The sequence below is a fragment of the Microdochium trichocladiopsis genome (genome assembly GCF_020744255.1).
Source record: "Microdochium trichocladiopsis strain MPI-CAGE-CH-0230 chromosome Unknown B0I36scaffold_10, whole genome shotgun sequence".
NCBI classification, from domain to species: Eukaryota; Fungi; Ascomycota; class Sordariomycetes; order Xylariales; family Microdochiaceae; genus Microdochium; species Microdochium trichocladiopsis.
In genome coordinates, this window is record NW_025763553.1 from 146,314 (window position 1) to 159,802 (window position 13,489).

A 13,489-nucleotide genomic window follows, 5' to 3' on the forward strand; every position below is an offset into this window, starting at 1 on the left:
CTGTACCATGCAGCTACTCGTTTCTCGGTGAAATAAAGGTGCTAGTTGAAAATGAATAGATTTACATGTAAACAAGGGATTTACAGCATGGAAACTCCCACTCCGTAGGCAATTCGAAGTCAGGGGTGCACCAGTCGTTCATAGCTCTGGCCGCCCCATGGTCCACACCCAACCAACCAACCACAACCCACTGGCCCCTCTACACTCTCGGCGCAACTATAATCTCGGCGGGTGTCTTGCTGTGGAGATCTGTCGTGCTGGCGATAGCTTCTCCGCGGCCGCTCGACTCCTCGTCGTCAGTCCCGTCGTCCTCCATCCGGTTGAACGTAGTCATGCCAAACATGTTGCGCGCCGTCTGTCGACTCTTGTTAAAGTTGCTGCTATTGCCACCGCCGCCGGGGCAGTTGTGCTCGATGGCGCCGCTGCGGCCGTAGGTCGGTGTCGACTTGGTCGTTAGCCCAAGCTTGACAAGTAGGATCCGGTACAGAGGTCGGAGCGTGGCAAAGCTGCCTCCGGTGATCGCGAGACTGGCTTCGATCTGCGTCCAGATCGAGATGGTAGAAGAGGCCCCTACAAAGAAGAAATTGGCCAGCCTGCCTGTCAGCGCGTTTCCCGTCACAGATTCGGCATCAGACCACGTCGTATCTCCTAGAGCATACTTACACAGGGGATCGGGGTCCTTGAAGTCTCGAAGGTGCGGGAAGCGTATGATAACGGCAGTGCTGGCACTAGGCAGGTGGTGGTCTTGTTAGATTCTAGGCATATGCCATCGTCGACGCGGTGCATTTGACAGTTTTGAAGACTTACAGGCACGCCATGCCGAGAACCAGAGTTAGAGCTAGTTTCGTCTTGAGGCTCATCTGGAGGTGAAAGACCAGCCATGCAGGCAACAAGGTGAAGGCGATATCGGTGAAGAGTGTTAGTGCGCTATAAGCGTACATGATATTGATGATCGTGTCGATGTCAATGCAGGTCCCCGTTTCGCTGATCTTTTCCCACGCAAAGGAGATCGGCCTGCACTGCAGAACAGTGACAAAGAAGAAAATGGAGCTAGCAACGATTGTAGCACCGAGGGCGAGGAAGATGATCCAGCGATGCACCCTCTTATTCGTTATACGTAAGAGATAGCAGCCGACGGAGAGCTTCGAGGTAGCGAGAGTGACTGCGATACTGGGATAGCAGGCATATAACCACTAGTATTGACACTCAGTATTAGTCCTACCCTTCACTCAGGTGTGATGCCCAGAACAACGTACCATCAACGCATTCTCAATTCGTTCCGGTGGTACTTCCGCTGTATGCATTCCCGAACCTTCTATGGTTGCCAGCACACACGTAACAGTACTGGCAGTGAAAGCGATCTGTCCTGCCCAGCTTAGTACCCATTCAGGAGGACATTTCTGAGGTGACAGAAGACGGTATCAACAATTCCATGAACGAACCATTGCGGCCACCATGAGCCAATCGTCGGCAGCAAATGCCTTCATGATAAAGGCACGAGCGCATACACGCAGGACGACGGCCACAAGGGCCAGCGCCCAAGCGGCCAAGGCGACCGATCTGATTTCCAGACTCCGACTCTCCAATTCGGCCATGGCGACAGGTCTTTGCCTTGGTCTTGGCCTGGAGCTGACGTATAATAGTGGTGATCGGATGGTGTCTGCAGAGAATGACCCAGGCTTCAGAGGGCCGATGTGTGTCCACGCGGGCTCGTGTAGGACATTTATAAAGGCAACACAGGCTCTGCCTGGCGCGCCCCGCGACCACGGGGATTACGCTCACAGCGAATCACGGAAAAACCCTTGTTCTGGTGGATCTTCCGTAGTCATGCACACAACTATAAGTCTTGTCACTGGACTCGCCCGGCTGCATCAACCGGACTGGCGCCACAGGACAGGGCGAAGCTATGTTGTAGCAATTAGGAGCATAGTCACACTGGTGTAAGGATGCATAAAGACCAAAAGAAGCAAGGGATTGCGCCAGACCTAGCCTGTGTCAGGACATCGATAGCCATACTCCGCGCCACGCTATCGTCTCTTGGTGGAGATAAACCCCAGACGCTGATCACTCCGCATGCAGCTTCAAAGTTTATTTTAGTGGCATACCATCTTCATTCATGAGCCCATCCCATCGTGCTGCTGACATTCCCCTCGACGCTTGAACTACCTTGGTGCTCCGTTGCCTGCGCCGTACTCTATGCAAATGGATAATTAACTTATGTATTTGCACACCTGACTCTCGCCAGTGTGACCCCAAGAAGCTTCTCCTGGCATGGCTGGCGGCAGTCTAGAAGTGTGATCGAGGTGGGGACGTTGGGCCGCCACCCCTGCACTAGCCCCCGACACTACTACATGATCGCGCCTGGCGAGATCGTGGCGGTTTGCACCATCAGTAAGGCGGGTGATCCGGCAGGGCTCCGCGGAGGGGGTCACCATCTGAAAAGTAGTCCCTAGATCGTATCTAGTCGAGGTCCAATGGCTGAATCCATGGAACGCATCCAGAACCAGCCGAGGCCAACCCGAACCCGAGCTGAGGCGCGACGGCTGGGAGGCGAAATGTCCCGAGGGATTGGCGGTTGGGCCGCAGAACCAGGGATTAAAATGGCCCGCCTGCCATTGGGGATGGATCGCCAGAAGTGAGGAGCATCACGGAAGCGACATAGAACTGCATTACCTCGGCAGCTCATGCCAACGCTTCGCCGTAGCAAGGCGCAACAGACTTCTTGGACCTGGCGAGTCGTTCTACTCTCTCCACAGGTGGTCGGATGGACCCTGGTGCAGATCTGTTCTTGGTAGTGATTCAAAACTAGCGCGGAAGAAGGCACCGCGCTTGCTCTGACAAGATCCTAGATGAGAAGCAGCCCGAGGCCAAGTCAAGCCACAGTGGACCATGATGAAGGAGACATGTGCTCTGGGGCGCCGAGCGTCTCCGACAGGCGGAAAAATGCGAACCCACCTGTAGGCATAAGGCTAGTCACTAAAATGAGTGATAAAGACGGTCGGCATGCTCTAGGAAGTCGGGAAATGGCAGGCCCCGATATCCACGCAGCGGAAAGTCCCCGCAGATCCCGTGCTTCTGGTCTGGGTGGCTGCTGGTGTGATTCACTGGGGAACAGAAATTAGTCTTACCAAAGTAATGCCGTACTGGCACCGGCTAGAGCAAGGGTTCGTTAGAGGCACTATCATCCCGTGGCCATGCCCTTTAGGTAGTGGCACGAGTCTGTTGTACCTGGTCTCAGCAGTACAAGCAGTATATGGCGGAGTTGTGGTCGTTAAGTCGGGCTGCATATCCCATTATATTTCCGTCCCGCCTATGCGTCCTCATCAACACCGGCATCACGAGGCTGCGAATGCAGGCCGAGGGCTGGCCGGTCTTTGGCATACAAGGCACCCTTTCAAGATGCCGGGCCTCAGGACGATCGTCACGTAAGCCTTTTCCATGCCCGCTGTGTAAACAGAGCGAACACGCACTTGCGTTTGACAGAACTGACTGCTGATCCTTCCAAAGAGACGACTGTTGACAGCTATGTTAAACATTGACTCGCTTGAGCCAACTCAGCAGGTTAGTCGTGGCGAAGATATCCCAAACCTCGGACGAGATTTGGTCCAGGGGGGTCTCATCAAGACCTTCCGGATGTCAATGTCCGACAGGGGCAGTGCCACAACTCGTGATCTGCATTACCATCCTAATCTTGCTTATCTTGATAAACGTGAGTCTTAAGCACAATGGCGATAACCAGGCTTGCAATGAATACAAGATGCGTAGAGGCTCTGTAAAAGGTGGCGAGGTTTCTGGCTCGGAAATTCCGGAAGGAGCTCATCATTCTATGTGAACCTTGAAAGCATGGGCGCAAGAGCGCATCAGGCGGTCAACTCTCGCCAGTAGCCCAGAGCTCGATCGCGACACGAAACATGCGGAGCATCTCCTCTCAGAAAGTACCGTGAAAGAACCCTCGAGTCTCGTGTAAGCAACGAGACCCCTCAACAGAAGGCGCCACTTTACGGAGTCGCTGAAGCTCTCCTTGAAATGTTCACAGGAGCTGGAATATGCCGACGAAATCGACTGCGTCAGCAACTAAACGTCGCTCGAGCGAAGAGCTCTGGGAAGATGTTTGATTGGCGGGCATGCATTCTTCCGGTGCTGTGTAAAGGCGTGAGCATAGCAGCCTCATGCCTACCAGGTAGTTGAAAACCGGCATCCTCGCGCCCTGCGCCGTGAGGCTAGTAGTCTTATATCAGATGTACCATATGAAACTCGTGGGAGCTGCGGGAATCTTCTAGAGCATGAAATATGGGAGTTGTTTACATCGAGGACTGCTGCCTGCTTATGACCTTTTTCATCATCTTGTGTGACCAAAAATATGTGGACCATGATCCCCGAAGAGAAAGCTGTATCATGGAGCCTTCCATGTGACGCTGAGGCTATGATGGGCTCCAGAATGGCTAAAGCCTCGAAAATAAGACACTGCGTTTATTCATACAAGTCGGACACGGAGCAACTCAACAGTATGGCCCAATATACCCACGCCAGCCTCCTGGCCGACATAGCGGTTGCTCTTCGCAACGCGTTTTCAAGTGTCTCTGAATACGTTTTATCACCTTCCGCCGACACTATGTGAAACCTGCAATTTTGCCTGCAGTTCCTATCATCGAAGCTGCAAATTACGGCCCTCGCTAAACGAGAGATCGGCACGGGTTCTATGTACTGAACGGCGGGCACAGGGCGCGTCCCACGCTCATGTATACGCTCTCAGCGCTGTCGGGCTGCATATGATGCGTGCCGTCTCAGCTTTGTCGCAATGTAGGCACCTTGGAAAGTTCACTTTTTACTGTAAGGTCAGCTGGGGCGGCAGGTCATGTACCAAGGTACAAAAGCGGCATGATGGAGACTTTGACTTTGTGGGCACGACAACTTTGGCAGGAGATTGCGGATCAAGTCGGTTAGTGTAGCTCGCTGCCTGTGCTTCGCTGGTAACTGTGATGACATTATCCGTCGAAGCACGTGGGTGAAAATCATGAAGGAAGTCTAAGGACCGGATATTAACAACCGTTGGCTATGACTGGAGAGGCCAGAAGGCTATAGTGACCTTGGAGATAGGGATTCGTAGGGATTCTGGACCAATGTTTATCCCTGGATACGACGCTACTTCTTTCTTCACATAACTATGCGCGAAAAGAAAGTCTCTTTTAGTTCCGCATCTACAGCGTGAGATCCCTGTCACTAGGCGAAAATTGCAGACAATCGAAACCCTCCTCTAACGCGCGCATGCATTATGGGTCTGACCTGTCACTGTAGCCTTCTGGCCTCTCCGGTCACAGCGATAATCATGCGGGGAGCGAGCATGGACGACAATATCCTCCACAATTCTCCAGGTCCTCGCAACATTTACGGGCCATAGCGTCAAGGGAGCACCTGGTCCTCCATCCCGTACTCCAGTGCCTGTGCCTCACTATATATCATTCACGTGGAAATATCGTTAAGGCATGCCACGACGAAATTACTACACAGTTCTACTCACAGGAGCACCTTCCTGACAGAGACAAGTTACTTCTAGGAACAATCGAACAGTAATTGAGTACGGAGGCTCTCACTCAGTCGTACTAGAGGTTGTGCGACTACTGTAGATGGACATGCCTTTGGCCCGCACGAGCGCGTGCTGCCAGCGAGCTGAAGTGAGAGAAGACAAGAAAAGGACATCAGTACCTAGGTTTCATCTCGTACGCCGATCCATTCCCATGCCAGTATCCTTGCCATGACCATTGAGTTCACTATGACTGGCCCCCCTGTCTAGTCACCAGCATCCCGGAATCCAAGCCCATGTCTTATCCCCTTCGAGCTGAGCGTGGCTTTCCATAGAATCGTCAGTAACTAGAATGCCCACATGATCACACAGCGTTGAGCTTATGCCACTCCAGCACGTAGCAGGACTGGACAATTCGCTCTGGAGCTGTTTTGTCATGCTTCCTTGGAAGGACTAGCGAGGACCCAGTCTGAAGAAATTCGACTTGTGGCGCATCAGGGCTGGATAAGACTAGCTGGGGGCGATTGTGCGCCGAAGGTGACAATCTCGGCGAAGGCAATCCGGTGCGGATTGCAGTGGCTTGACCAAACCGGCTGGGACGCCTACTCGATTCTGAGAGTGCACTTATCTATGGCCAAGAAGTGACCAACAGTCAGACTAGTTTCCACGATAATTACTAAGTTGAGGCCCAGTGCGACATGACTATCCACACTGCCTCTGACAAAGACTCTGCTGTAGCTTTACAATTCTACCACTGATCAATTCACCATTTGCAACTCATGTCGCTGCCGAGCTCGTCACATTCCTTTGAAGTGTAGTTCCTTACCCATGCGTTATGATGAGATTCGCTTTGAAGAAACACGACTTTCTTTCTCTTGGGTGTGCGACTGCAGGCGTCCTTCCTGCCAGCTTCCTAGCCCGCGCTGTACGGCGTCCTCGCTATGAAGTTAGGGCATATCGAGAGAGAATCCCGACGGATGTGAGGCATTTCATAGGCACTCCCGCGGAGGTCGCCCGGCTTGGCTCGATTGCCAAGACCAGATGCTCGACTATACCTTGCGCCTCTCTCATCTAGACTCGTAGAGCGCGCAAATACTGTCCCCGGTCCGCAAAGTGGTGTCAGCCACGGAGCAGTAGCAGGATGCTGATCGGGACCATGAGTCAATCATTCTGAAGGACAAAGAGGGGCCTCTCGAACAGAAACCGTTTGGGGCCCATCAATTACAGCTGGGAGAGTGGTGACAGATCTCCTCTCATGCACAATTGCCTATGGGGTCCCGGCAGATGCTCTTCTTCAGCCCCCTGGCCCTGGCGCCAACCACTAGCCTCAACGATCATGGCCCAAAGCAGTGCTAGTGGGCAAGTAACAGCCTGGCTGCGCACGCCAAACGTCCACGTCATGCGCCGTTGCCGAGCACGGACAGCAGCTGAGGGCCGTGTGGACCGTTGATCCCGGGCCAAGCCCCGTAGCGCCTGTCATTGCAGGGACTTCATACACTATAGCAAGTAAGGTTTGCATTTAGAGCGTAAACAGTGTACCTGGCGCTTGAACATCTTCCGCGTACCGGCATAGTGCGTCTCCTTAGCGTTTTCGTAAAGCGCTTGCCTGACTCGCCCCAAGGTGCCCTCGAGCCCCTGAATGTGATTGCAGGGAGCCGACCGCCTGGATACGCACAGGCATCGGGACTGACTCCGAAAATGAGGGCTGGAAGGATCAGAGAGCGTGTGTTGATCGTTTCAGGGCTAGAGGTGGATGCGCGGGTATAACAAGGGCTTCCCCAGCCGTGGCAATCGTGAAGAGCCAGGTCGACCTCGAACTGCCATTTCTTGATTTATATTGTCACGTCTTATGGCCCTCGAACCGGACTGGAATTAAGCAGCCGTCGTATCGCACTCTCTGTCTACTCTCTTTCTCGAAGTCTGGGTCCTCTACGAATTCGACATGGGCAACAATCTCGTCCCGGACGTCTATGCGGCCTCGATCATCACCTTCGTGCCCGCAACTGCGAGTTTCGCTGCACGATGGTGGGCCAGGAGCATAACGGGTATCAGCCTTTGGTGGGATGACTGGTTTGTCATCATCGCATATGTGGGTTGTTTTCATTATGGCCTGTAACTCTTTGGCGGATCAGACTTTGCCTCGTATGCATGTCGAATCCAAGCTGACACGGAAGTCTACAATAGTTCTTCGCCGTCGCCTACAACTGTGCATCATGGGCCTGGATCCAGACTGGGGTTGGTCAACATCTGGCCGAGATCCCTGGTGACCCAGCCGTCGCGCTTCGCAATGCCTCAATCCACATCATGGTCGCGGAGTTGACCTACGCGACATCGCTGGCCTTTGTCAAGTTCTCCATCCTTGCTTTCTACTGGAGGATGTTCAAGACGTCTCCCATCAAAATTCCCATCATGGTACTCTTTGCCCTGTCCATGATCTGGTTGATCATCCGTGTAAGTACTCCTTCACGTGTTAACCCCAACGCAGACATGTTTGCTGACCTGGCCTCGGGTGCGGGCACAGACCTTTATGAGCATCTTCCATTGCATTCCGGTCTATGCTCTGTGGGAGCCTAATGTCCCTGGTGCTACATGTATCGTAAGTCCGCACTTTTCCCGTTGGTCAAGATGTCCGCGCACTGTCCTCGATCAATTCCACTGACAATGAATGATGTGGTCAGGACGGCTCTAAATTCTTCACGGCCTCGACCTCTGCCCACCTCGGGCTCGATATCCTCATCATGGCTCTTCCAGTCTTCCAAATCGGGCGCCTGAAGCTCAAGAAGACTCAACGACTTGGTGTCAGCCTGTTGTTCTTGTTCGGCACGCTTACGTGCATCGCCAGCATTTGCCTTGTCGTACGTAAACCCCACCATCAGGCTCGCTGGAGACAGTACGATGGAAGTGGCTGACCTTTGTTTCATGGAACAGATCAGAGCAGTTGCCCTTAACCCAAAGACGACCGACCTGACGTACGACATCGCTCCCATCATCATATGGGCCTCGGTTGAGGTCAACCTTGCCGTGATTGCCGCCTGCTTGCCCTTGCTGCGGCCCATTTTCAGCCGCCTGCTCAACAAGATGCACGTCGGCTCAAACGACAAGTCGAGCGGTGCGGGAATGACGGGAGACTACCAGCACACCCGGCCCAAGTCGTTTGTCCGGATCGGCACCCGTGGCGGCACTCGGACTGGCGGCGAAGGTGGCCGCTCCAAGGTTTCTGATGACACAGACTCGACTTATGAGCTCGCAAAATCGCCCATTCACGGCGGGGGCACGTACCCTGTTGGTAACGGGAGCGCCGACTCCATGGAGCGCGGTGACCGCCACAACGGAGGCTTCGACGGTGGTCACAGCAGGGCTCAGGTGACGATTACAGGGGTGGCTCCAGAGGCAGGCAGTTCGCGATGGGGCTCTACCTCGGTTGCTCCTGGAGGAATCATGGTCAAGAACGAGACAAGCATCCAAGTGAGTCATGGGGCATGACTGTAACTATATCTTGGATTGCGAGTGTTTTCAAATACAATGACAATCGGATGTGCAACCACGGCAATGGTGCTCTAGGATAATCTCTGCCACGCGTTGTTCGAATCAATATTGCCATGGATATGTACGTGGCTTCAACCAAGTTTGCCACGTCGTAGCAGGTGACTGCCACGACACAAGCTTATTATGACACCGGTCTATTATTACCCGATCAGCCGGCTCACTGCCCTGAACGGATTCCAGCTTGCTTATCCATAATTATTAACAGGTTATTCTATGAGTTCGCGAACTAGCTATTAGGCAACCAGGGATTATTCAGGCCATAACTATCCACACCATTCGGCCCTGCAAGTGCTTCGACATGCCCACTGGCTCCGCCAAACTTTGAATTAATATATGTCAACCTCCACTGCCTGCCCTCGCATTCTGAACCCAGGCGCCTCGTCCACGCGGCACCTCTTCGCCGTCACACATCTCGATAAAGCCCTGGCCTCTGGACTGATAGCGTGATGGGCAAATCTGTCGCCGGCATGGGCCGAGCATGCTGTTTGCCTCACACGATACCGAACTTCTTCTGCAGTTGCTCAGTGGAGCTTGTCCGGCTCTGCGCGTCCTCATCCTTGGGCTCGTGGACGACCTCTGTCTCGACCTTGCGGCGGATGCCTCCCTGCTCTTGATCTTGCGAGTTGGTGGTGCCGGCACCGTTGGCCGTGACCAAAGTCTTCATCCGCACCGCCGTGATCTTGTCGTCGCCGCCGCTTGCACCGGGCCCGCCCCAGTACGATCGGGCACCGCGCCCCTTTCCACTCTTGTCCTGCTTGGCGCCGCTCGAGTTGTGATACACGTTGCCTCCGCTGCCACTTGCGGCGCCGCTCCCATTATCGCCCTGCACGGACTTTGTGATGAGATCGGCCATGTTCAGCTCGATGTAGAGCTTGATCCCATACACTGCTGGGTGGAAGAGGCTGTACACGAACCCTGTCCCGATACTCATGGACGCTATGAGGATGACCTGTACAGCGTGGTTAGTCCCTATTGGTCGCCAAAAACATCGCTTTCAAGTAGTGAGTCTGCTCGTACGGGGAGGGGATGGGGTGACTTACATCAAGAGTAATCGACACGGAGATCATGGCACAGTTGAAGTAAAACAGGGGATAGTACTTGGTAAGGCCATTGCTGATGAGCTTGGACCGAATGAGTCGGACAAAGTAGACGTTGAGTGAGACATCGACGATTGCGAATATGGCCTTTTCAATGCGGTCCCAGTAGTAGTTGATGGTGATGTACGTCCCGGAAATCTGGAGCTGGGCAGGGATCCATATGCAGAAGACGCTGATGTTGATCAGACCGATAATGAGAACCGAGGACCATTGCAATTGCCGGATCCGCGTCCGGTCTCTTTTCAGAAGTGCGATTCGGTTGATGATGATCTGAATGATCTGTGTGTGCGTCAGACTGTTAGCAGATGGTCTTTCTGTACACCATGGAAGCCGTCCAGGTGCGGACACTCACGCATTGTATCTGAAGTGTCCAAAGAATGAGGATGATGACAAACAGGGCGAATCTGCACAAGTTTTCGTTGGTCAGCTATGTGAGCCCGGTAATTCTGACGAGTGGACTGTCGCGACTTACGAAGGCTCAATCGATCCCCATATATAGAACCAGAGGATCGGGCTGAGCAGGAAACAGACCAGCCATTCAATCCAGATAAGCGCCACGTAGGCGGTCACGGTCCTTGTCCGCTTCCAGATACCCCACGTCTGTCGAACTCCCTTGGAAAACGTGAAGACAGCGAAGCCGATCGAGACACCCCATATCATGGAGGCCACGTTCATTTCTATGTCCGAGGGGGCCACATGGACGTAGGTGTCGGGCACAAAGAGTCCCCCCATCTTGACTTTGGTGGTTATAGGGAGGCCCAAAAGTGTCGATAGTCGTATTACTGGTGCTCGTGTCGCGATGCAGCACAAAGGAGTGAGAAGTCAGAGTATGAACGCGAACATTGGAGCCAGCTGCATAATGTATGTGAGCTTAGCGGAGCACAAGGTCAGGATAGGGGTCCTCGAACAAGGCAAGTCCATCCCCTCCAGTGTGAAAGGACACGGGATTTTGTGGGTGTGGACGCGACGGGAGATAAGCATAGGTCCAGATTGGCCGTCTAGAAGACTTCAGGTCTAGATACACATGTGGCTCGGTGGCTTTCTGGAACCGTCGATCTGGTAGGAGCCGCTTAAGCCGCTGGCGTGCCCGATCGATGAGCTAAAGCAGACTAGATAGTGGCACTTTCGAGTCAGCATCGGGCTATAACCATGGCAGGCGGTGCATGCTCAGCCCTAGGTGGACGACCGGACTGCTGCTAGCTCGAGAATTTGTGTCCGTGCGAAAGCCTGCTTGGCTCAATTGCCATCGACCCGAGGAAATGGTTCGCGCTGTGTTACGCTGGTGGTGGCTCGCTTTGATCACCAACTAGCGACTCCGCTTGAGATCGACGACAGCCTAAGTGGACTGTCACTTGACGCGTCTCGTGGTCAACGGGTCCATCTCAATCCTTGAACCACAGGTCCCCTGCAGAACCCAGATCCAGATCCATTTGGGGACCACTCTGTCAGTCATGATCGACGGCGACGAACGCTTAGTGCCACAATGCGGCCCTGACAGATCTTGTGCAGTAGTTCACATGGCAGGAAGCCGCCTGAACTAGTTTGGCTCACATGCCATAGACTAGCATTATTGCGATTCGTGTAGTCGGAATTTTACTAATGTGGCGAGCAAGATACTGCCTGTGCTGCACCCGAGAATGCCGCTGTTTCCGCCTCAGTCACAATTACACGACCTTGTCGTGCAATGAATTCTTGAAAACTGCAAAGTTCCCCTCGTTCCTGCTGTCGTACACCGCGAAGCTGACCGTCCTCCACCAGCCGCCCACAAACTCGGCCTCCTGAAGCACTTCGAGCCAGCAGGATGCAACATGCCGGGGCGGATTCGCAAATGCACCACAACCAATGGCGCCAAGGACGAGATGGCGGTGCTTCTCCGTTGCAGCAATACGGAGACACAGGCGCATCTTGTCCTTTGTCAGCTCCCGGTCGGTCGGGTCCTCGAAGTGCTGCCTGTCCTGACTGAGTGGAGGGCTGCGGATCCCAGCAATGCTGATGACACTGACGACTGGGAGATCGTGCGGCGCCATCCTTGGTACCAGGAGGCCGTGGCCGGCGTCTATGGCGTCTCGAATAATGACCACGTCTCGAGTATATAGGCCCATTCTCGGTGACCATGGATAGTAGTGCTGATGCAGTGACAATATCAACGAGCTCCGGAAGCAGAGCGCCTCCTCCTGTGCGGCCGCGCCATGGAGCCAGCCGCCTCCAGGGTTCTTGTCCGATGCGAGATTGAGAACTGCAATCCTGTGGTCGTTCTGTCGGGCTTCGGAGCCAGACTCATCCCTCGGCGCCTGCATGCCGATGGCCACGTCGAAGGAGTCCGCGTTCAGGACCGTGATGCGGGTGCCGACCATGTCACCCGCCTGCTGCCCTTCCTCGCTCAGAGTTTGGAATCCGGGACACATCAATGGGTCCAAGGGGTGTAAGTCGGCCAGGTCATACTTGGTCGAGCTGGCTGCATCAAGATCTGGGAGGCTCTCGAGAATGCCCGGGAGGACGTCGATGGTTTCCTCTGCAATGGCTGCGAGAGACTGTCCCTTGCGGTCCCCGCTTTTGACTGGGCGTGAGTCTGATTTGCCGGCTTCTTTTGGCACGCCCAGCCCTTGTAATGGACGAAGTTTGGCTCGAATTTTCGAAAACATTGCGACTGGTGGTCAAACAGAATGGCTTTTGCTCGAAAGATCTGGTCCATGGCTTGCTGATATAGCACCGTATTCTCGAGTGAGGCCTCAACAGAAAGGCTGTGTCGTGTTTGTAACCTTCAGCCGCACGATGCCACTCCTGTGGCTGAGCATTGGCCTAGCTCTGCCCCCAAGACATGGCCGCCGAAAAGCGGACGAGGCTGAGCGAGAGAATAGACTTCCATGACAAAAGTTGGAAGTCGGCCGACACTGAATCTGGATTAGAATCAGCCACGAGCGTCATTGGTCGTCGTTCCTTCGACCATCTGGCTCTCCCCATCTCATGATGGATTGTTGCTCGTTGTGCCTCTACCGTTTCCTCCTCGTCACATCGGTCTTAGCTGGTCCACCCGCTTAGTCATTGCGATCTCTGTTCTTGAGAATGCGGCGGGGCTGAGGGATTTGCTTGGCCGCCACAGCTACGTCACTCTGCGAATGCAATTCGAGTCCCCCTTTTGAAGTCTATTCTGTTGGGCGATTCGAAAAGAGCGCATGCTATTGGCCTGGTATGGCTGGTTTCACAAGCCAGCGCTCGGTCCCAAATCAGACATGGTCGCACGTGGCTTGCAGCAGAGTCAGCCTCAAATCCCGTCGTTACCAGCAGGATTATGACTAAGCGCAGCCTCGAGCACTGACAAGGGCAG

The 13,489-nt window shown here is 54.1% G+C and overlaps 4 protein-coding genes across 4 annotated transcripts; 1 reads left to right on the forward strand and 3 right to left on the reverse strand.

Annotated features, from left to right (window-relative positions):
- Positions 1-31: 31 nt before the first annotated feature.
- Positions 32-1,595, reverse strand: B0I36DRAFT_387602 (uncharacterized protein; the record flags this gene model as incomplete). The annotated part of the gene is made up of 5 exons (XM_046161198.1): positions 32-597; positions 664-728; positions 808-1,193; positions 1,257-1,361; positions 1,443-1,595. The coding sequence occupies 5 exons, from the start codon at positions 1,593-1,595 to the stop codon at positions 200-202; spliced, it is 1,107 nt and encodes a 368-aa protein (XP_046006947.1). The 3' UTR covers positions 32-199.
- A 5,868-nt stretch (positions 1,596-7,463) lies between these two features.
- B0I36DRAFT_424778 (uncharacterized protein) lies at positions 7,464-9,199 on the forward strand (the record flags this gene model as incomplete). The annotated part of the gene is made up of 5 exons (XM_046162298.1): positions 7,464-7,610; positions 7,706-7,972; positions 8,043-8,117; positions 8,200-8,376; positions 8,450-9,199. The coding sequence occupies 5 exons, from the start codon at positions 7,464-7,466 to the stop codon at positions 9,002-9,004; spliced, it is 1,221 nt and encodes a 406-aa protein (XP_046006948.1). The 3' UTR covers positions 9,005-9,199.
- Positions 9,200-9,254: 55 nt separating this feature from the next.
- Positions 9,255-10,896, reverse strand: B0I36DRAFT_434744 (uncharacterized protein; the record flags this gene model as incomplete). The annotated part of the gene is made up of 4 exons (XM_046162725.1): positions 9,255-10,016; positions 10,108-10,443; positions 10,517-10,568; positions 10,637-10,896. The coding sequence occupies 4 exons, from the start codon at positions 10,894-10,896 to the stop codon at positions 9,558-9,560; spliced, it is 1,107 nt and encodes a 368-aa protein (XP_046006949.1). The 3' UTR covers positions 9,255-9,557.
- A 681-nt stretch (positions 10,897-11,577) lies between these two features.
- Positions 11,578-12,850, reverse strand: B0I36DRAFT_333114 (uncharacterized protein). Its single transcript, XM_046155177.1, has one exon. It carries the CDS (start codon positions 12,804-12,806, stop codon positions 11,829-11,831), a length of 978 nt encoding a protein of 325 aa, XP_046006950.1. The 5' UTR covers positions 12,807-12,850; the 3' UTR covers positions 11,578-11,828.
- Between the last annotated feature and the right edge of the window lie 639 nt (positions 12,851-13,489).

Coding starts and splice junctions, on each gene's coding strand:
- B0I36DRAFT_333114 (XM_046155177.1), bottom strand. CDS start 12,806: ATGTTTTCGAAAATTCGAGCCAAACTTCGTCCATTACAAGGGCTGGGC.